This window comes from Saccopteryx leptura, chromosome 5 (assembly GCF_036850995.1).
Source record: "Saccopteryx leptura isolate mSacLep1 chromosome 5, mSacLep1_pri_phased_curated, whole genome shotgun sequence".
NCBI classification, from domain to species: Eukaryota; Metazoa; Chordata; class Mammalia; order Chiroptera; family Emballonuridae; genus Saccopteryx; species Saccopteryx leptura.
This window is the reverse complement of record NC_089507.1, coordinates 177,793-204,554: the sequence shown is the minus strand read 5'-3', so window position 1 is coordinate 204,554 and position 26,762 is coordinate 177,793. Positions and strand designations below refer to the sequence as shown.

The 26,762-nt window shown below is 49.8% G+C and overlaps 1 protein-coding gene across 2 annotated transcripts in view; it reads right to left on the bottom strand.

The window, feature by feature from the left end:
• Nucleotides 1-3,430: 3,430 nt before the first annotated feature.
• Nucleotides 3,431-26,762, bottom strand: part of PCGF3 (polycomb group ring finger 3) — a 43,554-nt gene continuing 20,222 nt past the window's right edge. Inside the window, exons 7-11 of one of the 2 annotated variants that reach the window (XM_066387002.1) lie at nt 25,847-25,957; nt 25,023-25,111; nt 20,159-20,296; nt 7,443-7,523; nt 3,431-7,043 (exon numbers count right to left, since the gene is read on the bottom strand). In XM_066387002.1, coding sequence (XP_066243099.1) covers nt 6,996-7,043; nt 7,443-7,523; nt 20,159-20,296; nt 25,023-25,111; nt 25,847-25,957 — 467 coding nt within the window. In that variant the 3' untranslated portion in view covers nt 3,431-6,995. Of the gene's footprint in view, nt 7,044-7,442; nt 7,524-18,742; nt 18,949-20,158; nt 20,297-25,022; nt 25,112-25,846; nt 25,958-26,762 lie in introns of those variants that run through there. The other variant, XM_066387003.1, reaches the window with a different exon arrangement.

Genomic DNA, 26,762 nt, shown 5'->3' with positions numbered 1-26,762 from the left:
TGGTCGTTTGATCTGTGACCACTGGGCTAAAGCAATCCAGTGAAGAAAGGACAGGTCTTCTCAACAAATGGCGAACCTCAACCTGAACCTGGACCCTGCCAATGAACTTAATATAAATGAAAAACATAAAACTATAAAATGTATGCAAGAACACAGAACAACGTCTTTGTGACTCAGCATTTGGCGAAGAGTTCTAGACTTAACCACCAAAAGTATAATCCATAAATGAAAAAACATGACAAACTGGACTTCATCAAAATTAAAAACCTTTCCTCTGCCAAAGACAGTGAATGTCTAGAGAATGAAAACAAGCTACAGACTGGGAGAAATACACACAAACCATACATCCTACTTATGATATGTGTCCAGAGTATATAAAGAATCTCAAACAGTGCCTGCCCAATGGTGGTAGAGTGGATGGAGCATGGACCTGGGGTGCTGAGGTCCCAAGTTCGAAACCCCAAGGTTGCCAGCTTGAGCATAGGGTTGTTGCCTTAAGTGTGGGATCATTGACATGATCCCATGGTCACTGGCTTGAGTCCAAAGTTGCTGGCTTGAGCAAGGGATCACTGGTTTGGCTTGAGTCCCCCTCCCCCCAGTCAAGGCACATATAAAACGCAATCAATGAACAACTAAAGTGATACAACTATGTGTTGATGTTTCTCATCTCTCTCCATTCCTATCTCTCTCTCTCAAAAAAAAAAAATCTCAAATGCAACTGTAAGAAAACTCAATTTCATGAAAATATTAACAAATGAAAAAAGCTGGGGTAGCAATAATTATACCAAAGTAGACTTTATAACAAGCAGCAAAGAGGGACCCAGTAATTCCAGTTCTGGATATTTATCTGAAAAAAAAACCCAACCAGAATATTAATTAAAAAAGACATATGCAACTATATGTTCACTGCAGCAGCCAAGAAACGGAAGCAACTAAGTGTCCATCTGTAGAGGAGTGGATAAAGAAGCTTTGGTACCATCTATAATGGAAGATCTGTCAACTACAAAAAAGAATGAAATCGTGCCATCTTCAACAACATGGATGGACCAAGACCAAGAGGGTATTACACTAAGTGAAATAAGTCAGACAGAGGAAGGCAAATACCATATGATTTCACTCACATGTGGAATCTAAAAAACAATGCAAATTAACAAAACAGAAACAAACTCATAGATACAGAGGACATTTTGACGATTGGGAGGTAGGAGGGGGGTTGGTGGCTCGGTGAAAAAGGTGGAGGGATTAAGAAATGCAGATTGAGAGTGGCCTGGTGTGTGGAAGTCCCGGGTTCAATTCTCAGCCAGGGCACATAGAAGTGCCCATCTGCTTCTCCATTCTTCCCCTTCTCCTTTCTCTCTGTCTCTCTCTTCCCCTCCTGCATCCAAGGCTCCACTGGAGCAGAGTTGGCCCGGGGGCTGAGGATGGCTTCATGGCCTCCGCCTCAGGCGCTAGAATGGCTCTGGTTGAAACAGAGCAATGCCCCAGATGGGCTGAGCATCTCCCCTGGTTGGGCGTATGCGGGAGTCTGTCTGTCTGCCGCCCCCCCCCCCACGTCTCACTTGGCGGGGGCAGGGGAGGAGGAGAGAAGTGCAGATTAGAAGTGATTGGCCCTGGCCGGTTGGCTCAGCGGTAGAGCATCGGCCTAGCGTGCAGAGGACCCGGGTTCGATTCCCGGCCAGGGCACACAGGAGAAGCGCCCATTTGCTTCTCCACCCCTCCGCCGCGCTTTCCTCTCTGTCTCTCTCTTCCCCTCCCGCAGCCAAGGCTCCATTGGAGCAAAGATGGCCCGGGCGCTGGGGATGGCTCTGTGGCCTCTGCCTCAGGCGCTAGAGTGGCTCTGGTCGCAACATGGCGACGCCCAGGATGGGCAGAGCATCGCCCCCTGGTGGGCAGAGCGTCGCCCCTGGTGGGCGTGCCGGGTGGATCCCGGTCGGGCGCATGCGGGAGTCTGTCTGACTGTCTCTCCCCGTTTCCAGCTTCAGAAAAATGAAAAAAAAAAAAAAAAAAGAAGTGCAGATTGGCTCTGGATGAGTAGCTCAACTGGTTAGAGTATCCTCCTGATACCACCAAGGTTGCAGGTTCAGTCCCTGGTCAGGGCACATACAAGAACCAACCAATGAATGCATAAATAAGTGGAACAAGTCGATGTTTTTCACTATTTCCCTTTCCCTCTTTCTCTAAAATCAATTTAATAAATAGTTTTAAAGTACAGATTGGTAATTACAGAAGAGTCACAGGAATATAGTCAATAATATTGTTTTTTTTTTAAATTTTTTTATTTTATTTATTCATTTTTAGAGAGGAGAGAGACAGGAGAGAGAGACAGAGAGAGAGAAGGGGGGAGGAGCTGGAAGCATCAACTCCCATATGTGCCTTGACCAGGCAAGCCCAGGGTTTCGAACCGGCGACCTCAGCATTTCCAGGTCGACGCTTTATCCACTGCGCCACCACAGGTCAGGCAATAATATTGTAATAAGTATATATGGTTCCAGGCGGGTACTAGACTTTGGAACAATCACTTCATAAGTTATTTAAATGTCTACAATCACTAGGTTGTTGAAATTAATATAATATTGTACATCAAATGTAATTGAAAAATATAATAAAAATTATTTAAAAAAATTAAGGTTTGGAGCATAGTGCTATATTTCCCCTCCAAATGGTCTGTGATGGTTAATTTCATGTGTCAACTACACTGGGCCCCTTGGGCGCCCAGGTTAAAACGATTCTGGGTTTGTGTGGGGCTGTTTTGGATGAGATGAGCATTTCAATCTGAGTCTTGCCCAGGACATCACTGAACTCCTCCAGTACCTGAATAGAATGAAAAGCCTGAGTTAGAGGGAATGCTGTCTGCCCGAGTGCCTCAGCTAGACCTGATCTTCTCGTCCCTGGCCTGCACTGCCTGGGCCGCCTGGGCCTCTCCTGGGCAGATGTGAGACCACGGGGCTCCAGCCTCCACAATCCTGTGAGCAAACTCCTCAGGGCCAGTCTGTGTGGACAGACCTCTGAATGTGATCTACAGTCTCCTGTTGGGTCTGGTCTTCTGCAGGACGCTAACACGCTACCAGAGCGAAACACAGCCAGCCCGTCCGTCAGCCCCCCGCGGGGTTCAGCAGGTTCCAGGTGGTGTCACTGGCACCTGCAGCTCTGAAGCCCAGCAAGCTCCCTCCAAGCAAACACAGGCGCAGGGACTTGACGACAGTTCCTGCCAAACCCCTTGCACCAAACACTGGACCAACTGATGACGCTTTGCATCCAAGGTGGCACTCACAAATGCCACGTGGAGCAGCGTGATGACGGTGTGGACCTGTGAGGGTCCAGGCCAGGGTGTGCGCGGGCTGGGCTCTCATTAGAACATTAGGCTCCTACAAATATTTTAGATGATAAACTTCCAGCCTGAGAGAAGTTAAGTTTTTCTTTTGCTTTTATTACAAGCATATAATATTAATTGGCAAAACACTGAATACAAGCTTCACTGTCATAAAATCAAAACATTTAAGCAATATTCCAAAAAAGATTTTAGACAAAAACTAGCCACCAATAGTACAAAAATTACACACCAACACAAAGCATAAAAAATGTAAACTTTCAAATTAAACAGTCAAAAATATGTATCTGCATTGCCATCTCCATAACCCACAACGGCGTTGTTGTCGCCTCACGGGGCAGCCACCGAGCCCGACCCCACCCGGGAAAACGTGGTTTTCTTACACCTGATAAGGCGTTGGAACAGACATCTGCACCAGTGCTACACACTTCAGGGGGCACCTCGTGTGCGGGGACACGGCGGCCGTCCTCCCTGCCTGGCAGGCACGGGCTAAGGTTACGGTGTGGCCTGACCGTTGTCTCGTCGACTTATCCCAACTCCCTCTGTTTTCTTCAAACCGAGGCAGACACACTGTTCATGGGGCTAAGGTCACAGGTGATGTGTGGGGTGCATGTGGGTTCCTGAGGAAACAGAGAAACTGACTTTATCTGCACTAAAGTTCCTTTTGATGTTCTGAGATCACGTCAAAATATTGACATACAATGTAGAAATCGGCTGGCTTATTCCTAGAATATTCACACCAATGACACGTGTAAGTCAGTGGAGACGCCTGTGTGCTCTGAGAAAATGGAGTGGTTCCTAGAGGCTTCTAACAAGGCTGCCCTGGGGGGCTTGGAGGCCTGGCAACGTGTCACTGTCACCCCTGTGGTCGACACAGGGGTGGTGTCCGGGCCCAAGCACGCAGGATCCGAGGCCACAAGACCCCCGGGGGGCCACAAGGCTGATCTAGTACTCTAGGATGGTGCCACACGTCACCTCATGGCTGCCTGCCGGGTCACTTTATTTGTAAATATTGCTGACAGGCACACGCACAATCCCAGGAATAGCATTCTCAGAATAACAATGGAAAAGGAAAAACCAAATAGCTTAATGTACAGATTTTGAAATTCCACTTGCATTCCTTTTCAATGTAGCAAAAGAGATGCTACTTACAACTTAAAACAGATGTCTAATAACGCATGTTGGAGCCTATTGCACAAAAGCATAAAAAGCATGAACAATGCTCTTCATCCATATAAACAAAAACATACAGGTTGAAACTACTCAAAGTAAAAAGAAGAAGCTTGCAAAACATCTCACAATTTCATTTTATATGCCCGTAAATAAAGCCGACCACTGAAACCGAACAACTGGATGGGAAAATAGGATAGAAGGCTTAAAATAGAATAAATAATTTTATAAAGTTTTCTTTTTTTTAATCCCCCAAATCTTAAATTCCATATTATATATCTATCTGAATTTTCTGTGTTCATGAAAACTGTACGGTGAGTCCCACTGCCGCTGGAGGGGCGCAGGTCCCTGCACGCCCCGAGAGCCAGCGGCACAAGCACATGTGAAACGACTTCACAGTAACTCCACCTGTTAAAAACCTAACAGGATTCAGTCACTAACCGACCCTGACTTTCATGCTGGAAAAAAAATGAAATTCAGCCTTTTGATGTAAACTGAAAGGAGCCCCGAGCGCCCCTCCACGGTGGGGCTCCCGCTGCTATGACGCGGCTGCAGTCGGACCAGAGGCAGGTCACCAGGGACCACCCTGCATGAACAGTCTGCACGAGGAAATCTTAGAAAAATAGGTACTTCTGCTGCTGAGGTTTCATCCGGTTTACGCGGTTACAAAGGCGGGATCACACCAGAGCGGTCGGCAGCCTACCTCCATCTCTCTGTATGTTTAAATGTATCAACTTAGCACCATAGCAAATTCAAGTGATTTCAAAGAGAGCTACAAAGTTACAAATGTACATCAGGAGATTGTTACAGACCTTCCGGTGAGTCTGAGCTGGAACCAGTTTTGTTTGAATTTGGATGCTCACACTGTTCACCCCCCCTCGCTTCACCACACGGGAAACCCCACATCCTCACGTCACACGGAGACCACACTGTGGTCCTCTGTGGTTTGACAGACGCATCAGCAGTAATGTGCGTTTTGAGGTAGACAGGTCATATTTACTCATACACATCTACTCGATAAACCCTCAGAGAGTAACAAAAACGATTTGGATGAATAGCAAGCACTGGGAGTTAAGGAGTGAAATAAAGAGTGAATTTTGACCAATTCCTAACAAAGTATTTTGACATTTTCAAAAGGCCTTACATTAAAATCACTTGGACTGAATTAACTTGTTTTTTCTCCATGATCGGGGCGTGTTCCTGGTGCCTCTGACATTTAAGAACATGAAACAGGAAGAAGCACAAGCAGAGCTTCTGGATCTAAACCGAGAAAGCACTCTTGTCACTAAAGTGAAATACTCAGGGAAACCCAGTCCTGGGCCCAGCAGGCCGAGTGCAGAGGTCACCAAGGGACCAGCGGGGACAGAGGGGAGCTCCAGGACAACACTGTCACCACCGGAAAACGAGCCTTTCTCCTGATCTCGCCTTCACGCGTTTCAAGGTGCTGTTTTAAAGGAACACGTTTATGTGCTGGCAAAACGTTTATTCTCTAATGCCACAAAATGTTAACACGTGGGAGGAGAAAGTGTGTGTTACCTGTGGCTGGTTTTAGGTCATTCAGTAACTGAAGAAGCCACCTCAGCACAGGGGCCCCGTCCTGTGACGCTCGGTGGGACCCTTCCTGGTGAGCGTCAGAGCAGAAAATGGGATGGTGCTGCCCCTTTAAGGGTGGACGGCTGTGGCAGGGACCTGGGGTCTGCAGGGACCCACAGGCTCTGGACCTTCTCTGATGTACGGGCCTTCTCAGGAAACGTCCCAGAGGTTACCAGCTCCCTCTTCAGCAAAACAAGAATGGGGAAGAATAAGTAGGAAATTAAATGGTGGCACTGAATTATTGGTGCCCTATTTAATAATGAAAGTGATTTCAACAAGAGTGTTCTGCAAACCAGCATCAGTTCCCGGTGTCCCAGGGCCACCAACGCCCAAAGGACCAGCAGGTCAGAGAGCTGTGGCTTCATCAGGTTTCACAAGGGGACATTAAACACCATGGTTAACGCATAGTATGAATGGCAACCTCTTTTGGTATTATTCCTTTAAATTAAATTTTTATACATCTTCTAAGTCTTCAGGAAGCTAAAGGCAACATAAATATCGTCATTCACCATGAAAAGATAATTTTTTTCAATAACTTAGGAAGGATTTAATAAACAAAAAAGTATTTTTGAGGCTTACGAAACCTAATTCATAAACGAAACCAAAAAGATGAGATCTGAAGACCTGAAAAGCAGGCGCAGGCTGTGCACGAGGGACAGGTGCCCTGCTGTGCCCTCTGGTCTGCGAAGCCGAGGACAGGATGGACGGCCAGCCGCGTGAGCCTGTGAAGTGTGTCACCACCTTGTCACCGTGCTGCTGGTAGTGTCTTGATGAGTGTGAATTCTCTCGTACAAAAGTGATAAATATTCTCTATTCAGAAGTCTGGTCCCCAGGACACCCAAGGCCCCTCCCAGGGCGCCATGGTCCTGCGCCCGTGCCCCAGGGCTCGGGCCAGTCTGCGGCGTCACAGCAGGTCCATCTTGGGTCTGTAGTGCAGCAGGAGCGGTGCCTTCTGTAAGACAGTCCGGGCATGAGGACGGGGTGCAGACACCCAGCAGGAACCAGACACTGCGCCTACTGTCACGGCCGGGACCCAGGGAACCTACACCCTGCTCCTCACCGCCCCTCAGACCTTGCCCCGGCCCCACTTCCCTGAGGACAGGGTTCCACCCATCTGTCCCACCTTCACAAAGAGCCACTCAAAGGCTGAAGGCAATGGCCACTCCCACCCCAGTGAATAGCCCACCACCAGGAGTGGGGAGAGGGAGCTGGCCTTGGGGCTGATTTCAGGGTGACTGTGCTTGAAGTCCTTATTTCTAGACTCTCAGATAAAAATGTGCACAGAAAAGTGTTGTCATTCGTAGCAGAGTCTGAAAATCAAACACATTGCAGAGTGACTGACGTGTCTCACCTTGAATCTCCATCTCGTAACAACCACAAACTTGAGTGTGTGGTCCTTGCCCAGGATTTCTTCGTTGCATAAAATGTCCAGCTGGTGGGAGAAGAAGCTTTGGTCAGTGGGGCCGAGGGGAAGACCTCTGTCTACACCAACAAGGCTGCGTGGGTCCCAACGCCTCAGTCGGGAGGCACAGGCGCCTCGTTTCCGGCTGTGCAGGTGGAGGGAGCCTGAGGAAGCCCGTCACTGGGCTCAGTCCACACCCCTGCGGCAGCCCCCAGCGTGCCCTCACCCACAGCACCCTGTCCCCCATCCCTGGACTCCTTGGCCAAGCTTGTCCCTCTCTCCTCAGTAGAAAAACATAATGGGCTCCACAGTATTTTAACTTTTTTATTTTTGTATTTTGGAAGAGAGAAAGGGGAAGGGGGAGCAGAGGAGGAAGGGGAGGGAGACAGAAAGAAGCATCAACTTACTCCACTCAGTTGTGCCACTGATTGCTTCTCATGTGTACCCTGACTGGGTCTCAAACTAGCAACCTCCAATCAAGCCAGCGCCTTTGGGGTCGAGCTCCAAGCAGGGCTTGAACCAGTGACTTCAGGGTAAAGCCTGTGCCATCTGGATGGAGCTGGCACCCTTGGGTTGGAGCCAGCGACCTCAGGATTGAGCCAGCGACCTCGGTGCTATGGGACGACACTATCCACTGCGTGGGCCAGGGCATTCCTCTCTCTTTCTCTCTTTAAAGATTATATTTTTAGAGCAGTTATAGGTTCAGAGCAAAATTGAGCAGAAGGTACAGGCATTTCCCACGGAGCGCCATGCTGCCCCTGTCAGCACCCCCCCCCCACACACACACACTATCAACATCTCCACCGGCGGGACACTTGTTACTGTCATTGAACCTATACTGTCACGTCGTCACCCAGAGTCCACAGTGCACATCAGGGTCACTCTGCTGTGGCACATCCAGTGGGTCTAGACGGAAGTGTAACGGCGTGTAGCCACTACGGACTGTCACACAGAGAAGGTGCACTGCCCTGAGGTCTTCTGTACTCCTCCTCCCCCCTCCCCCCCAATCCCTGGCACCACCGAGATGGTCAGTTGCCACAGTGTGCCATGTCCAGGACGTCACACAGCTGGGATCAGTGTGCAGCCTTTCAGATGGGCCTCTGTCACTTAGTAACATGCACTTATGTTCCTCCATGTCTCTCCACGGCTTCACAGCTTATTTCCTGTTAGAGCTGAGTAATATTCCACTGTCTGGATGGACCATGGTGTGCTTATCCAACACCTACTGAAGGACATTTCTCTTGCTTCCAAGTTTTGGTAACTGTGAATAAAGCTGCTGTAAACCTCTGTGCAGGTTTTGTGTGTTTAAGAAGCTACCAAACCACCTTCCAAAGTCACTGCACCAGTTCACCTCCCCCAGCCCTGAGGGAGCGTTCCTACTGCCCCCACCCCCGCCAGCACTTGATGCTGTCTGGATCCAATTTCGGCCCTTCTGATAGGAGTGCAGTGGTGTCTCACCCTTGTCTCAGTTTGCATTTCCCTGATGTGATATGACGTCACCCAGATGGTCTTTTAAACGTCTCGTTAGGGCCAGGGTCTGAAGAAGGGTTCTGAGTCTGGGTGAAAAGCCGGTCACCTGCCCCAGACCCCCAGACGACACACAGGCAGACCTCAGAGCTCTGCATGCTGGGCTACACGCTGGGTTCAGCGAGTTGTAACCCTTCTGTGGGTGGAGGGTTCACCCTCAGTCTGTAAGAAACACTGTCTTACACCCCTCTGCCTCCTTGGTGTGTATCCACTTTTTATTGCTTTAAAAAAATGCAGTAAAATACAGATAAAATTCACCATTGTAACCATTATAAATGCAGTGTGGTGGCATTAAGGACACCCACACTATTGTGCAGCTGTCACCTACACTCGGCTCCAATTCTTTCATCTTGTAAAACCTGTCAGAATTTATGGCAGACCTCACCTGGGGGGGGGGCTCGCCACCTTCACCACTGAGATCCCTCCGCCCTCAGTGGGCTCACCTTGTCAGCACATGCCCATCACAGTCCTTCCCGTTTCCTGAATACACCTTTTTGGTGACGGAACAGCTGGGTGACTCTGCTCATAGTCCACTTGCTGGGGCTTGTCCAGCAGCCAGAGAGCCCCCCATGGCCATGGGCTGGGAACTGGCAGGGCCGGTGCCACAGCCGCTCAGCGCAGCCAGCTGCCCAGTCCCGAGCTGGAGGCAAGTCTCCCAGAACCAAGTTTCTGCCTCTTGTGCTCTGAAGCTCGTGGGGTGAACTGGGAACCATGTAGAGGGGTCTTTCGGTTGTTAAGAGGCTGTTTGTTCAAGAGCTTGGACAGCAACTGGCCTGACTCCGTGGGAGCCGCTGCTGCAAGCTTCCTGTCTGACCCTACTGGGACCGGGTTGTTCCCATGGTGATGGATGGCTGCTGGTCCGATTCTGGCTGGAACCAGACTGCTCCATGCAGCCTGTGCTCGCCATTGGCTGACCCCAGCATTGGTCTCTCCTCAGGGACGCTGGCTGGCTCTGAGCCAGCATGGCTTGGGCTGTTTTAGGTCACCTGGGTTCCTGTGCCAGACAGAAGCCTTGAGGAATGGGGCTCCAGTTGTCTGAGTGTTTTCAGATGTCCCTCCTAAAGGGACCCCATATTTATGTCTAAAACTGTGATCTCTCCTCAGGTGTATTTTAAATTTTTATTGAGTTTTAAAATATATCTCATTTTAAAAATTTATTTATTGAATTTAGAGAGAGAAAGGGAGGGAGGGAGAGAGAGAGAGAGAGAAGAAGAAGAAGAAGAAGAAGAAGAAGAAGAAGAAGAAGAAGAAGAAGAAAGAAGAAGAAGAAAGAAGAAGGAAGAAGAAGAAGGAAGAAGGAGAAGGAAGAAGGAGAAGGAAGGGGAGGAGGAGGAGGAGGAGGAGGAATAGAGATAGAAATAGAGATAGAGGTATCTATCTTTTCCTGTGTGTGCCCTGACCAGGGATTGAATCAGCAACCTCTGCGTATCAGGACGATGCTCTAACCAACCGAGCCATCTGACCAGGGCTCGTGTATTTTTAACTAAATGGACTGATCTGACCAAAAGTAATTTAATGTCAATAGCCATTATAGGATCCCCAAACTTACCTTTTTAAAAACCAAACTGGACAACCTTTACACTGAATCACAATGCTGAACAGACTGCCTGTTTCAAGAGGCACCCTGAAGCTTCCAGACAGGACTGGGGAGTCGGGTGCCTCTTTGCAAACAGTAAGAGTTAACTGAGGCTACTGGACCTCCAAGGACAGAGCAGACATCCATGGAACCCTCCTGCCCCCGCTGCCTGTTCCGCCACACGTGGCTCCCTGCCCCTGGCTCCCTGCCCCTGGCTCCGCCCCTGGGGCCACCCCGAGTCCTCTCTACTGCCTTCTAGAGTGAAGCCTTGGAATACCCTATTAGACCCCAAGCTGTGTATGTTCCCTGCACTGAAGCTGAACTGCGAGCCTTGTTAGGGGTTCACGCAGAGACGCCGGCATGTCCGACAGTCACCGGCCGGCCAGCGGTGCTCTGCTTCCCATCAGCTGGTTCTTAAGCCTGTCGCTGAGGGCAGCGCAGCACTGGAAGAGACTTGCCTGATGAGACCGTCCCGAAACGGGTTTAAAGAAACAAACCTCAGGATTTGGGGAAATGTTAGAATTCTCCCTGGAGACCTCCCCTGAGAAGGTACAGTAGCTTTCCCAAAGCCTGTTGATTGGAGCAAAGTTCAGACCTGCTCAGAGACGGCAGTCAAGCCTGGTCATGACTGTGGTGACTTCAGACTTTTCAAAAGCAATTCTGGTCTTCCTTCGGTGGGCGACTCCACCCGGGGAGCCTGCCCCTCTGTGTTTATCAGAGGCTGAACTGAGACCTTCCTGTTAGTTAAAAGTGATCAGGATGGAGGGGAAACCATGCCCACTCAGGATTTGGGTCACTTGGCAAATCAGCTGGCTTGCACCCTCCACGAGCACCTAGAAGTGAAACTCTTGAGATACCTGATTTTCAGGCTCAGAATTATTATTGCAACGCTTCTGCCATTATTACCAAGAGCCAGGACACTAGAAAAGAGATCGCCTCAAATGTAAGCACTTCAGGGGCCCTCAGCCATCAGACCAGCTTCCCAAGGTCCCCTGATCCCAGTGACGGGGCTCTGAGATCCAGCGACACCTCCAGTCCTCCCTCTTCACCGGCTTGGAGAAACTTTTCTCCAAACTGGGAATGCTCTCTGTCCTGAGTGACACAGGGCCACTTGGTACTCAGCAGCACGGCCGGCAGTTCACACACTGGGGATTGCAGGCTCCCGTCTCTGAACCCACCCCCTCTGTTCAGGTCCCCGGAGAGGTCACCACCTTCTTCTCCTCAGTTATTAATCTGAGACTTACAGACACGTGTCATGCTGGAGTTTCTTTCTGCTAAAAGGGGGCTAAGTCCTAGAATTTGACAGTAGCAGTCAGAAAAGCCGATTGGTTCCTCACAGATGTTTAACACCGACAGGTCACCTCCTGCATCCGGCGACTCCTCAGACAATGCTGATTTCTCTTGGTTCACAATGGTCCACAGTTAAAGAGTGAATGTGGTGAGTACCATGCTGTAACCCTCTGGAAGTAGAGAGAATCTTCACGTAGGCTACGTGGCCCAGCGTATATGGGCTGACATATGCGCTCGCACCGGGATGTATTTTGTCCAAGGCCAAAGCGGCCACCTTCTCACTGAGTAGCCCAGCTTCAGAGAAGCACACAACTTTGGGAAGATGTGGGGCCACGTGGCTTCCTCACCTCCAGTGGAGACAGTTAGGAACGGCCTGTGCGTTGGGGAATCACTGGACGCAGTACTTGTACCTGCTGGGTCGGCTGCTCGCAGAGGCCCAGCACATTCTAGATGTGAGTTCCTGGAAGCTAAGCGAAGTCACCTTGTGACACTTCTGCTAAGAAAGCTGCCCTTCGCGAACCAGCAGCAGTCACACCTCTGTTGTTGTCCAAACGGATATCTTTCCAAATGATAATTTAGAAAAATTGTCCAGAGACACCCAACAATTGGTTCCAGGAAAGGGAAGCAAGACTGGAAAGCCAGCAGCTGGTCTGATGAAAAGAGAAAGCTGCCCCCCAGGAGACGCCAGGGTCCTTCCTGACAGCTGCACGCGCACCAGCCACGGCCCACCGACAGGACGGCACACTCGCGAGTCTGCCGTGGGGGGAGCTGGAACACGGCCACAACAGGCACCCACCTCACTGTCCACCTGTGCAAAGCACAGCCCAGGGAAGCCTGCTCACATGGCCCTGGACACTTCCTATTGCCTCCTGGACCATTGGAGGTTTGGCCAATAGACTTCAAACAGCTTCCTCATCTCATGGATGGAATGTGACTTAGATGTGGTCGGTATGTCCCCTCGCTGGCTGGACACTTTCAGGGGAGATGGTCCCACCTGGGGAGCCCCTGGGACGGCACAGCAGTCCCACTTTACTGGTCAGGTGCTTCAATACGCCTGGGCTGTTTGGCCAGTTTTTCATTTTCATGGCACTAACCATAGTCCTCAGGTTTAGTCAAAGGCACCAAAGGCATCATGAAGATTCAACTGGCAAAGTTTGTCGAGACCCTCCACACACCTCAGCCAGAAGACCGCCAGATCCCGCTCTGGGCTTGTGAGTTCTTGCCTTTGAGGTAACTCCAGGGCACCTCCTGCGTCTGGCTGCCGCTTCTTCCCATCACAGCTGATGACAGAACACACATCGCTGTTGTCACAGCCCAGCCACTTCTACTGAAGACAACCATGTTCTGGTCGAGCAATCCTGTGGCTGTGCTCCACAGAGATGACCACCTGACCTCACTCTGCAACCTGGGGACACTGTTACCACAGCACACGCCCCGGGTCTGGGGACACTGTTACCGAGGCACACGCCCCCGGCCTGGGGACACCGTTCCCGCAGCACACGCCCCCGGCCTGGGGACACCGTTCCCGCAGCACACGCCCCCGGCCTGGGGACACCGTTCCCCGTTCCCCGCAGCACACGCCTCCTGTTCCCGCAGCACACGCCCCCCAGTCTGGGGACACTGTTCCCGCAGCACACGCCCCCCAGTCTGGGGACACTGTTCCCGCAGCACACACCCCCGGCCTGGGGACACTGTTCCCGCAGCACACGCCCCCCAGTCTGGGGACACTGTTCCCAGCACACGCCCCCGGCCCGGGGACACTGTTCCCGCAGCACACGCCCCCCAGTCTGGGGACACCGTTCCCGCAGCACACGCCCCCCAGTCTGGGGACACTGTTCCCAGCACACGCCCCCGGCCCGGGGACACCGTTCCCGCAGCACACGCCCCCCAGCCTGGGGACACCGTTCCCGCAGCACACGCCCCCCAGTCTGGGGACACTGTTCCCAGCACACGCCCTCCAGCCTGGGGACACCGTTCCCGCAGCACACGCCCCCGGCCTGGGGACACTGTTCCCAGCACACGCCCTCCAGCCTGGGGACACCGTTCCCGCAGCACACGCCCCCGGCCTGGGGACACTGTTCCCGCAGCACACACCTCCAGTCTGGGGACACTGTTCCCGCAGCACACGCCCCCCAGTCTGGGGACACTGTTCGCAGCACACGCCCCCCAGCCTGGGGACACCGTTCCCGCAGCACACGCCCCCGGCCTGGGGACACTGTTCCCGCAGCACACGCCCCCCAGTCTGGGGACACTGTTCCCAGCACACGCCTCCAGTCTGGGGACACCGTTCCCGCAGCACACGCCTCCAGCCTGGGGACACTGTTCCCGCAGCACACGCCCCTGGCCTGGGGACACTGTTCCCAGCACACGCCTCCAGCCTGGGGACACTGTTCCCGCAGCATACGCCTCAGGTCTGCCTGGAAGGGTCCTTCGGTGTTGGATGCACCCTGGTTGCTGAACTCCAGGGAGCCGACTCTTGGATGCACGTGTCACATCCCAGGAAGTCACCAAACCCCAACTGGAGCTGCACATGTCCTGGTGACCTGACTCCACAGCTGTCTCAAGACCGAGGCAGGTGGCTCTCCCAAATGACCAGAGCTGGTGGGACAGCCCTTCTTATGGAAGCTTCTTACTTCATTTCCCTTTCTCCTTCTTGGGAGGGAAATGCCCTTCTCCACATTTCCCAACCTACTGTGGAAGGGGACCTCTGTGCTTGCTGGATCTGTGATCAGGAGCTCCAATCTGGCCAAGACAGCAAGTCCTATGTCACCACCGACTGGTCTGGGCTCCTGGTTTAGAGTCAACATATTGACTAACTGCTGAGCATTCTTGCTGTTAAGCTGCACACCTGTCGTTGTCAAACCTGGACACCAGCTGTTGATGTCCCTGTGTCTTCCCTCTCACGTGAGACTCAACACCCAGAAGAGGCCCTGCTGTTATCCAAGAACAAAAGGCTGCTGAAACCGGAGGACCTGACTGTTGGTGACACTTTTAGAGCAATATTTTGATCAAAGGGAGGAAAATGTCAAAATTCATGACAGAGATCTTGACCTGGACAGCAGTCAAGAGGGCCCGTGGGAGGGCCTCTCACGGCATGTGGCATGTTTACAACAGGGCTCGATTTCAGAGCAGCCCAGCCCCCAACTTCCTCTCCCCCTCAAGGGGCTTCCCCTGCAGCACAGGGCTGGGGCGAGCTTTCTTTTTCCCCAATTCACCCTTTCTGGTGATGGAATACCTAGACAAGTCCTGTTTATGGCTGACAAACGGAAACTCTCTCCATTAACCACGAACCCCTCATCCACCCTGGCAGCATCACCGGCTTCCTATTTCTGCAACTTCACAGCTAAGGACCTTCTCACGGGAGACCACACAGTGTTCTGTGCCTGGCTTATCTCACTCAGCGCAAGGTCCTTAAGGGTCATCCAAGGCATTGCAGGTGTCAAAATTGCCTTCCTTTTCCTTTCCTTTTTAATTTATTTATTGATTTGAGAGAGAGAGAGAGGGAGGGGGGTAGAGAGAGAGACAGACACACAGACAGACAGAAACATCAATCTGTTCCTGTTTGTGCCCTGAGCAGGGATCAAACTGGGAACCACTGTGCTTCAGGACAAAGCTCTAACTAACTGAGCTACCGGCCAGGGCAGAATTCCTTTCCTTTTTAAGTATCCGCTGCATGGATTGACCACATTTTGCTTGTCCATCCTTCCATGGAGACTTGGGCTGCTTCCTGTTTTAGCTACTGTGAATAACGCTGCTATGAACATTTGTGTTCAATATTGCTTTCAGACCCTGCTTCCTATTTTTTTTATAAATACCCAGAAGTGGAGTTGCCAGCTCAGATGTCAGATGATAACTGTTTAATTTTTGAGCTCTTCCACACGTTTTCCACAGTGGCTGCACCATTTTACAATCCCACCAACAGTGCACAGGGTTCCAATTCCTCCACGTCCTCGCCAGCTCTTGTCACTTATTTTTAGTAGCCATCCCAATAGTTCTCGCTGTGACTCTGGTTTGCATTTCCTAATGACTGGTGATGCTGAGCACGTCGCCCAGTGTACACCTTGGGAAAATGTCTATTCAGACCCTCTGCCCATTTTTTAACTGGGTTGTATTTTGTGTTGAGTTTTAGGAATTCTCCATGTATTCTGGATAGTAATCCCTTCTCTGATATATGACTTGTAAATACTTTTTTCCTATTCTCTACAAAATTTTAAAATTTTTGTTAAATCCAATTTTTCTCTCTCTTTCTTTGTTGCCACCTTTGGTGTCATGTCCAAAAAATTACAGCCAAGTCCAATGTTGTGATGGTTTTGTCCTGTGTTTTCTTCTCAGAGATTTAGTTTTAGCTCTTACATTTATGTGTTTTGAGTCAAGTTTTGAGTATCTTGCACGTGGTATGGGTAAGGGTCCCACCCACTTCAGTCTCTCTAAGGGGATCTCCAGTTTCCCCAGCACCATCTATTGCAGCGGTTCTCAACCTGTGGGTCGTGACCCGGCGGGGGTCGAACGACCAAAACACGGGTTGCCTAAAGCCATAAATATGTATTTCCGATGGCTTTAGGCGACCCCTGTGTTTTGGTCGTTCGACCCCCGCCGGGTCACGACCCACAGGTTGAGAACCGCTGATCTACTGGAAAGCCTCTCTTTCACCCTGGCCACATACGCAAGGGCTTATTTCTCGCCGTTCCACTCGAGTCTGCAGGTCCTTCTTAATAGTACACACGTTTGGGTTACAGTGAGTTCTGTAGTAAGTTTTGATATCAGAAAGTGAGACCTCCAGTTTTCTTCTTTTAAGGATTTTTTTTTTTTTTTTTTTTTGCTATTTCGGTCCTTTGAGATTTAGAATGAGTTTTTTATTTCTGCAAAAAATGTCAATGGGATTTCGATAGGGAATGCGTTGACTCTGCAGTTCAGTTTAGGCAGCACTGGCCTCTTAACAATATGATGTCTGTCAGCCCAAGAGCATGGGCCTCCACTCACGTGTGTTGTCTTCAACTTCTCTCACAACTGCTGTAGTTTTCCTGTACAAGGCTCCCACCTCCTTTGTCAATTCCTAGGCATTTTAGTCTTTTTGATGCCACTCTAAGCGGAACTGTTTTGTAATTTCCTTTTCATGTTGTTCATTGTTTGAGCTTAGAAATAAAACTGATTTTTTTATAAAAAGAGAAAGAAATGCTAGTGATTTTTGTGTGTTGATTTTGTATTCTGCTACCTTGCTGAACTCATGTATTAGTTCTAACAGGGTTTTGTGTGTGTGTGTGGAATCTTTAGGGTTTTCTATATATATGATCGTATCATTTGGAAACAGAGATCATTTCAATCCTTCCTCTTCAATTTGCATGTGTCTTACTTCTTTTTGCCAATGGTTCTGGCCAGGACTCCAGTGCCATGTGGGATAGAGGGCGCCCTCCCCTTATTCCTCATCTTAGAGAAGAAGCTTTCAATCTTCACTGAGAATAATGCTCATAGTGGGTTTGTCATACATGCTTTTGTTTTATGTTAATTTCACCTGGCTTCTATTCTTAGTTTGTTGAGTGTTATCATGAAAGGTGTTGAATTCTGTCAAATGTTTTTTTCTGCATCAATTGAGAGGATCATGTTCTTCTTCCTTTGTTCCATTGATGTGACAAATTAGTTATTGATTTTCTTATGTTGACCCACCCTTGCATTTCAGGAATAAATCCAGTTAGTCATGGAGTATAACCCTTTTAACACACTAGCATTTTGTTGAGAATTTTGCATCAATGTTCATAAAGGATGTTGACCTAGAGTTTTCTTGTAGTGTCTTTGACTGGTATTAGGGTAATGCTGGCCTCATAAAATGAGTTGAGAAGTGCTCCCTTTTCTTCAAGTCTCTGGAGATGTTTAAGAAGGGCAAGTATTGGTTCTTCTTAAAAGTTCAGTAGAATTTACCAGGGAAGCCATCAGGACGGCATCCCATGACTGTTGGTGCATTGTGGCCTCATATTCAACCAACTCGAAGTATTTTCTAATTCTCTTTGATTTCTTGTTTCACCCACTGATTGTTTAAAAGTGTGTTGCTTTCAGGCCCTAGCCAGTTGGCTCAGTAGAGCATCAGCTTGGCGTGCAGGAGTCCCAGGTTCGATTCCCAGCTAGGGCACACAGGAAAAGCACTCATCTGCTTCTCCACCCCTTCCCCTCTACTTCCTCTCTGTCTCTCCCTTCCCCTCCCGCAGCCAAGGCTCCACTGGAACAAAGTTGGCCCGGGCGCTGAGGATGGCTCTATGGCCTCTGCCTCAGGCGTTAGAATGGCCCTGGTTGCAACAGACGCCCCAGATGGGCAGAGTATCACCCCCTGGTGGGCGTGCCGGATGAATCCCGGTGGGGCGCATGCGGGAGTCTGTCTGCCTCCCCGTTTCCAACTTCAGAAAAAAAAAAAGTGTGTTGCTTCATTTCCACAGTGTTGTGAATTTTCCTATTTCCCTTCTGGGCTCTCATTGGAAGGGTCTCTACTATTCCTGTTTCTACCAACACTGCTTGTGGTGATGTGCGCCCTCTGCAAAGCCCCTGTGACCGCACTCTGCACCTGCTTCTGGGCTGTCACCAGCATCATCTTTAAAGGCCATTTTCCCACTAACTGTCTCTTCAAGGTGCTTGGGGCTTTTTGAATTTTCTCAAAATTCTCCCAGCTTCTGTTACCCTATTCCAAAACCACATCCATACTTTTCACTTGTTAAGCAGCATTCCACTTTCTTGTACCAAAACCTATTTTGGTTTCCTGTGACAACTGACAAAGAACCACAAACTTGGTGGCTGAGAATAACTGAAATGTACTCTTTCACAATGAGGAGAACAGGGGTCCAGAGTCACGGTGCTGGCAGGCAGCGCTCGCTCGACAGGCTCTGGGGAAGCCTTCCTGTCTCTCCCAGCTCCTGGTGGCCCCAGGCATCCCCGGGCTGTGGCCACACCACTTCAGCCTCTGTCTCTGTCTTCACATAACCTTCTGTGTGTCTCAAATTTCCATTTGTCTCACTCTTGTGAGGATACTTGTTGTTGGATTAGGGGTCCACCAGATAATCCAGGATTATTTATCTTGAGATCCTAAGTTGATGACACCTGAAAAGATCCTTTTCCCAAAACAGGAAAACAGGTCACCTTTACAAGTTCTGGGGGTTAGGATATGGACATACCTTTGCTGGGGCCACTGTTAAACCCACTGCTCTAAAGAGTAAGTTGTCTGTCCCCTCCTCATCCTCATCACCATGACACCCTGATGAGTCTCTCCTGATACTCTTTTTTTTTTTTTTTTAAAGTTTTTTTTTTTTTGTATTTTTCTGAAGCTGGAAACGGGGATAGACAGCCAGACAAACTCCCGCATGCGCCCGACCGGGATCCACCCGGCACGCCCACCAGGGGCGACGCTCTGCCCACCAGGGGGCGATGCTCTGCCCCTCCAGGGCGTCGCTCTGCTGTGACCCCCGCGGCAGAGGCCAAGGAGCCATCCCCAGCGCCCGGGCCATCTCCGCTCCAATGGAGCCCTGGCTGCGGGAGGGGAAGAGAAAGACAGAGAGGAAGGAGGGGGGATGAGGGGTGGAGAAGCAAATGGGCGCTTCTCCTGTGTGCCCTGGCCGGGAATCGAACCCGGGTCCCCCGCACACCAGGCCGACGCTCTACCGCTGAGCCAACCGGCCAGGGCCTCTCCTGATACTCTTCCACAGACACCCCACGGCTCTTCTGGCTTCCATCTCTGTACCCCAACAGTCCAGTTTTCTCAGCTGGGGGACTATTTTAAACTACAGCTCAGGTCACGTACCCTGAGGACAAGGCCTGTCGACCTCCCTGCTCTCATTCACGCATAGCCAGCTCCTATGACCCTCTCCACCTCTGCACAGGGCTGCACCTCGGGGCTCCTGATATGCCCCACTCACCCCGCTGAGCATGCCAGGTCACAGGCTTTATCCTCAGCACTTGTTACAACCTGTGTACCCGCCCACCCATCCCTCTGTGAGATGAAATAATTCTCCAAGATGAACGCCTTTAACACATGCTAACAATCTCGTCACCCCCTGGCCCTTCAGCATTCTCCCGTCAATAGTGGGTCCCCCTGTGCATGGCCCCTGGACTGTCCACTACCTCATGGCTGTTTCCTATTATACATTTTAGGGGCAGGCAGAACCAGCGGAGGGTTTTTTCCTAATTTAAACTCTCCAAAGAAAATTGTAAAAAAAAAAAAAAAATCGAAAAATTCAGAAACATCACTTTATAAACAAGAAGTGGTTTGTTGTAGTTCCTACTTATGGTGAATGGTTACCTCATTGAAAGACGAAAGGTTTAGCTTTTTGGCGATGAACTTCTTCAGGTGCAGGACGGTGGCCTGGGCGGAGCAGCGGATCCACTTCCGTTTGAGGCCGCGCAGCTTGCTGCTGTTACACTCCAGGCAGATGCTCACCTTCGGGGGAAAGACAACGCTGGGCCGCCTCGCCACCAGGCGGCAGGGGCTGGCTCACCAACCCTGTTAAGTCCAAGAGGGCTGACAGCTGTGGCAGTGAGGCTGTGCCAAGCACTCGGGGCGGGGCCGCCCCAACCAGCACGACACGGCAGGTGTTGTACAGGGAGGGGTGTCCTGCGCCCTGAGAGAGGAAAAGGTGGTCTGGGCAGTCTGTCGTTCACGTTATCTTTGAACCGTCAACAGTACAGTGGGATCAGAGTACGTGGTGGGCAACAGGAACCACAGGAAACAGAATAAGTAAAATTGATTCTGGGGTCCTGGGTGGCCATCTGAGGAGGGACGACCCCAGGCCACACAGGGAGGCTGAAAAAGCCCCACCCGAGACACGGAGCTTATAGCACAGACTTCTCCAGCACCTGCCACAAACAAGGGCCCAATCACACCCTGAAATTCAGATGAGAGAATCGACAAGTGAACTAACTGAAATATGTACATGTCTAAAATTACTAGGGACACAGCCCTGGCCGGTTGGCTCAGTGGTAGAGCGTCGGCCTAGCGTGCGGAGGACCCGGGTTCGATTCCCGGCCAGGGCACACAGAAGCACCCATTTGCTTCTCCACCCCTCCGCCGCGCTTTCCTCTCTGTCTCTCTCTTCCCCTCCCGCAGCCAAGGCTCCACTGGAGCAAAGATGGCCCGGGCGCTGGGGATGGCTCCTTGGCCTCTGCCCCAGGCGCTAGAGTGGCTCTGGTCGCAATATGGCGACGCCCAGGATGGGCAGAGCATCGCCCCCTGGTGGGCAGAGCGTCGCCCCATGGTGGGCGAGCCGGGTGGATCCCGGTCGGGCGCATGCGGGAGTCTGTCTGACTGTCTCTCCCTGTTTCCAGCTTCAGAAAAATGAAAAAAAAAAAGAAAGAAAAAATAAATAAAATTACTAGGGACACAAAAGAATTACTTAAAAGCATAACACACTATGAATAAAGAAAAGCAAGATACAAGATTACCCAACATAACTTCAAAAATAAAAACATGTATTTACTTAAACTGAAAGCTCAGCAGATGGCTGAACTACAGGTGAATCTCAGCTCAGGCAGATCAACTTTCTAAAAGACTGACTGGAAGAAATCACACAAAGACATCGATCAAAGTCATGACCGATGGAGAGACACGAAGACTGGGGGTCTGACGAGCACGTGAGACAGACAGGTCCTGGAGGAAAGAAAAGGAAACACGGGAAAGGCAAATTTAAGAGAGAATGCCTCAGGGTCTGCCCACAATAATGAGAAACATCAACCCTCAAATTCAGGAAGTGGAAGAATCCAAAACAAAAGAAATAAAAGAGAACCTGCACTGAGACAGACTGTGCCACCTCGGGGCCCCTTCTGCTGCAAGGGGCCGACCTCCCTCAGCAAGCTGCTCTGGGACGCACCTGCAGGGGACCTGCCAGTGGCCATCCGGCCCTGCGCGGGGGCCAGTTCTGTCTGTCCAGCTGTCCTGGTGGGTGTGTGTGTTGCTCCAGATTTGTATTGTGAATATGCTGTGTGAACAGTCACGTATAACCTGACACAGCTAGGAAGAGAGCTGCCAGGGTGTATGGTTCATTTATTAACCCTTTGTATGCTTGGTGAATTGTCTGCTAAAATCTTTCACTCGAGAATAACTGGATTATCTTCTTACTGAGTTATAAGAATTTCACATTCTAGATACAAGTCCTTTATCAGAAATATGACTGCAAATATTTTCTCCCAGTCTGTGGCCTATCTCTGCATTTTCTTTCTTTTTTTTTTTTTTTTTGTATTTTTCTGAAGCTGGAAACGGGGAGGCAGTCAGACAGACTCCCGCATGCGCCTGACCGGGATCCATCTGGCATGCCCACCAGGGGGTGATGCTCTGCCCATCTGGGGCGTCGCTCTGCTGCAACCAGAGCCATTCTAGCGCCTGAGGCAGAGGCCCCAGAGCCATCCTCAGCGCCCGGGCCAACTTTGCTCCAGTGGAGCCTTGGCTGCGGGAGGGGAAGAGAGAGACAGAGAGGAAGGAGAGGGGAAGGGTGGAGAAGCAGATGAGTGCTTCTCCTGTGTGCCCTGGCCGGGAATCGAACCCGGGATTCCTGCACACCAGGCCAATGCTCTACCACTGAGCCAACCGGCCAGGGCTGTATTTTCTTAATGGTGTCTTTGCAATGCATCATTTTTCTTTCATGGGCTGGCTCTTGGTGTTCAATCTGAGAACTCCAGGCCTAACCAAGGGTCCTAGAGATTTTCTCTTGTGTCTTCTTGTAGAAGTTTTAAAGTTCTAGCTCTTACATTTTGAGTTAACTTTTGTATATGGTGTGAGATAAGGACATAAATTCATCTTTTTGCATGTGGATGTACCCACTGCATCTGTTAAAACACTACCCTTTCCCAGTGAAGAGCCTTTGCACATTTGCTAAAAACCAAATGGTCACAAATCTAAGGATTATGTCTAGACGCTAGAGTGTGCTCCATTGATGAAAAGTCTCCCTGAAAGCCTGCTATACAATGTTTTGATAACTGTAACTTTTTAGTAAGATTGAATGTTTACAATTTTCAATACACACTTTTAAAAATAACCTGTGGGTGAAAAAAATCATAATGAAAACTTTAAAAGATTTAGAACCAAGAGGTATAGTCAGAAAATACTCAAGAAGTTAGAAAAGGAACAGATAATCTCAACTTTCCTGGAAAATAAAAAATGGGAAAAGAGGGACTCCTGCCGGCCATGAGACTTATGTGACCTTGACACCAAACACACACGGAGAAAATAAACCACGACCAGTCCCCGTCTGAACACACAGACACACTCTTACGTAAATACTAGCAAACCCAGAAGTATATTTCAAAATCATGATCAAATTTAGCTTATCCCAGGAATGATTATAAGGATGGTTTTAACAACAAAAAAACATTCATGCAATTTATTATCAACTGTACAACAGATGCAGAAAAGCATCAGATAAAACGGAATCCCCACTCACAGTAAAAACTCTCAGGACACTGGGGATGGAGAGGAAGCTGGGACCTCACAGCCTAGTGTCAGGAACCTTCCCTTCTCTCTGTGGACCAGAACTGTCACCACCCTGCCCTGAGCCTGGGGGTCCACAGAACAGTGAACCAGACAGAGAGGGCTGTCAGGTCGCCGGCTGCCAACCTGGGCACCGACCTATCAGTCTGAGCTTTGCAGAGGGGCACACCCAGTCCCCACAGAGCAGCTGTGCCTGTCTGACCCCCAACTCTCAGCCCAAGCACGCACTCGCAGCCTGTGGACCTGGGCAGCAGAGAGGCAGGCAGTTTTCTGTGGGGGACACTGCAGCTGTAGGGTGGAGGGGCAGGGACAGTGGGTGCACAGCCCTGCAGCCACCAGCTGACGGTGCTGCTACTCAGCTGACAGGGAGCCCAGGAAGGCACGTGAGCCGTGGGCCCTGGAGGTGCCGTGCCCTTAGAGGTTCGTTCTTTTCTCCACTGACCTGAAACTGAACTTACGTCTCCACACAGACACGCTCATGTTTTTGCAATGCTCACGGTAACTGTTCTAACAATACAGAAGTATATAGACTGGGAAGTTAAGATTCTGTTATTCTGTAATTGTACCCAAACAACACTAATTTAATGATGTCTTTAATAAATATACACATACACATATTTATGTGTATATTTTAGTTATTACATCTGTAGGTATGTATAAGAACACATGTGTAGCAAATACTTGTGTGTTCCATACATACTCTAACATGACCCATCCCCCAGTTCTCACGGCTGTCCTAGTTCTTGACCTTGTCCTCTCCCAGGTGAGCTTCAGAAGCAGCTGGTTAAAATCCCTAACAAAGTGAGAACTACAACCACTGAGATGAACTTGGGGAGAACCGAAACCTTCCCATCCAGAAACATCCAGTTACGCAGACCTGCCTCCACGTACTCTCTCTGTGAACCTCACAGGTCTCCTGCTAGGGTATTTTAGCATTCTTGTTAGTTCTGAGCATAAGGTACCCACTGATTACTGCACACTGACCTCATCACCCTGTGAGCGACCATGAAAGCCAACAGCTGACACATCCTAGGTCTGACCTGAAGACGTGGTGTGTCTCACAGGCATCTCATTAAGTTTCTCAGTTGCCTGGGAGCTAGATTTTCAAACTCAGGCTGAGGAACACCTTTAATGGACATCTCCTTTGTCTATATTCTTGAGAATGATTCTGTTTCAACATAAAGAGTGAAGGCCGTTACAGCTTCCAAGTTACTAAGAGTTCAACAGACGTGGACATGGGATTTTATCAAACTCCTTTAAAGCATCTCTGTGACTGCTCACCTTTCCCGCGGTAAGCGATGCAACAGGCTCCTCAGTGTGACCTGTCGCGTTTCCTCGCCCTGCGCACTGGGCTTCACGGCCCTGTGTGAGCCGCGAGCACTGACAACACCCGCACCACCGTCCACAGGGCCCTGGGCCTGGGCTGCGCAGACCCATGCTGGGTGCGAGGCGAACTTCACTTCTTTACGTTTAAAATGTTTTACAATGAGTTTATATTACTTTGATCATTAAAAAAGAAAGAAAAATGAGCTGGCAGAAGAATAAGAAAATCTATTAGCACTTTATATCTCTCGTTTCTTTCCCTCGTGGCCTTTTTTTTTAAACAGGCAATCATGCCACAGAAGTCTGGAAACACGTCTCCGCTCCTCTAGGAAGCGCGGCAGCACGCAGGGCCCGAGCCACCGACCTGCTCGTCGCTCCGGTGGTAGTCGTTGTCCTCCTCCTGCCGCTCCTCGGCCGTCTCCTTGTTGGAACTCTCGTCTGCTTTGGTTTCACCTTTTGGCAAAAAAAAGGAATACACTGTGTTATTAAATCCATTATTTTTAACCCTACAGTCTACATGAAATGCTATAAAAGTCCGGGTAAAGAGCGTGCACCATACGTGCACCTGTCAGGGTGAAGACTAGCACCTGTTAGATGTGCTCCCAGTCAGACCCGGAGAAGACTCCACACGTGGTCTGTGGTGGTGAAGGCACAGAAGGCCACAACGGGGACAGCTGAAAGGGCCACACAGCAGCTATAGCCACCCCAACGCTACTCAACACTGAACACCCCACCTCTGATGCCTAGCCCACACAGCACCTAGAACTGGAACTGCTCAACGTCACTTTTAAAATGAAGATGGCACTGTGGGTGACTCAGCTGGGACAGACTCCTTGATTCCTCAGCACGTTCCCCAGGGGCCTGGTGACTCCAGCAGAGCTGCAGGTGACCACAGGGCCACCCTTTCTCCTCAAATGGTTCAAAATGCACAGGCTGGTCTTAAGTTTCTTAGGAATTTGTTTGGTCCACCAGAAAAATACCATGGCTTCAAAGATTTCAGTAATTTGTTATAATATGTACAGATTTAAAACTCCATTAATGTTACATCAAAGCCAAAATGTTACTTTGCCATTCTACAACAAAAAACACAGAGCACAGTCAACGCCTTCCTTGTCTACCCCTCCCCCCCTTCCCGAAACTGGGCCGCTGGGGGCGCCCCCAGGACAAGGCCGACGGAGTAGAGCTCACCGTTCCGATGGGGGTCAGAGTGCTGCTTCGCAGAGCCAGTCTCCCCCTTGATGTCTCCAGGCACCTCCATGCCCAATTTGTGGTAGAATTCCCTCTGTTTTCTCATTTCCGCTATTAAAAATTAATATATAGCCTTTAATCATAAGTAGGTAATGAGTTATATTCACGTTCTGTGCAAAAACATCCCATGAAGAACACAGATGATGATTACAAAATTTATAAGCTGCTACAAAAAGAAATAAACTTGAACTGTGGTTCCTAGAACTTCCGAGCAGTTCCCAGCTCTGGAGGCAAACGGGGTTCTTGACATGACTTGATTCTTCCTACGTTTAAACATTTAAAATATTCTATAGTAACTCTTACAGGCATCGGTATTCCATTCTGATGCATTCTTCACCTTTCCCAGGACTGAACACTTGTCTACATTTACTCAGGAAACTTCAGTTCCCATGTGAAGGAACCCTGAGCAGCAAAAGACTTGAACAAGGTGTCCCCAAGTTATACATATAGTAAAGGCCAGACACAAGCTCTCCTGATCGAACACAGTAGCTTTATTTTATGTTGTAACCCTCTCCTGAAACTTAACAGATAAAACACAGAATTCCTAACCTCGTCTTGGACAGAGCACCCAAGTGTCACCAGCAGGCAGCACCTGCCAGTCTACCGCCCACAGGAAACGGAGTTCTGACCCGTGTTCCTCCTCCCCCAACAGGGGCAGTGACAGTCTCAGTGTTCAGAACTGCACGAAACTTTTAAAAGAAAGGCCATTTCCACTTTCAGGATATGTGTAGTACATAATGTTTCTTTTAAATTCTCAGGGAGATTTGACTTTTTCTAAACAGTTACACTTACTGGCATCCTTGTGCCCCCAGCCCAGACAAAGTGCTGGCACACAGGATACCCACACCAGGGCTTC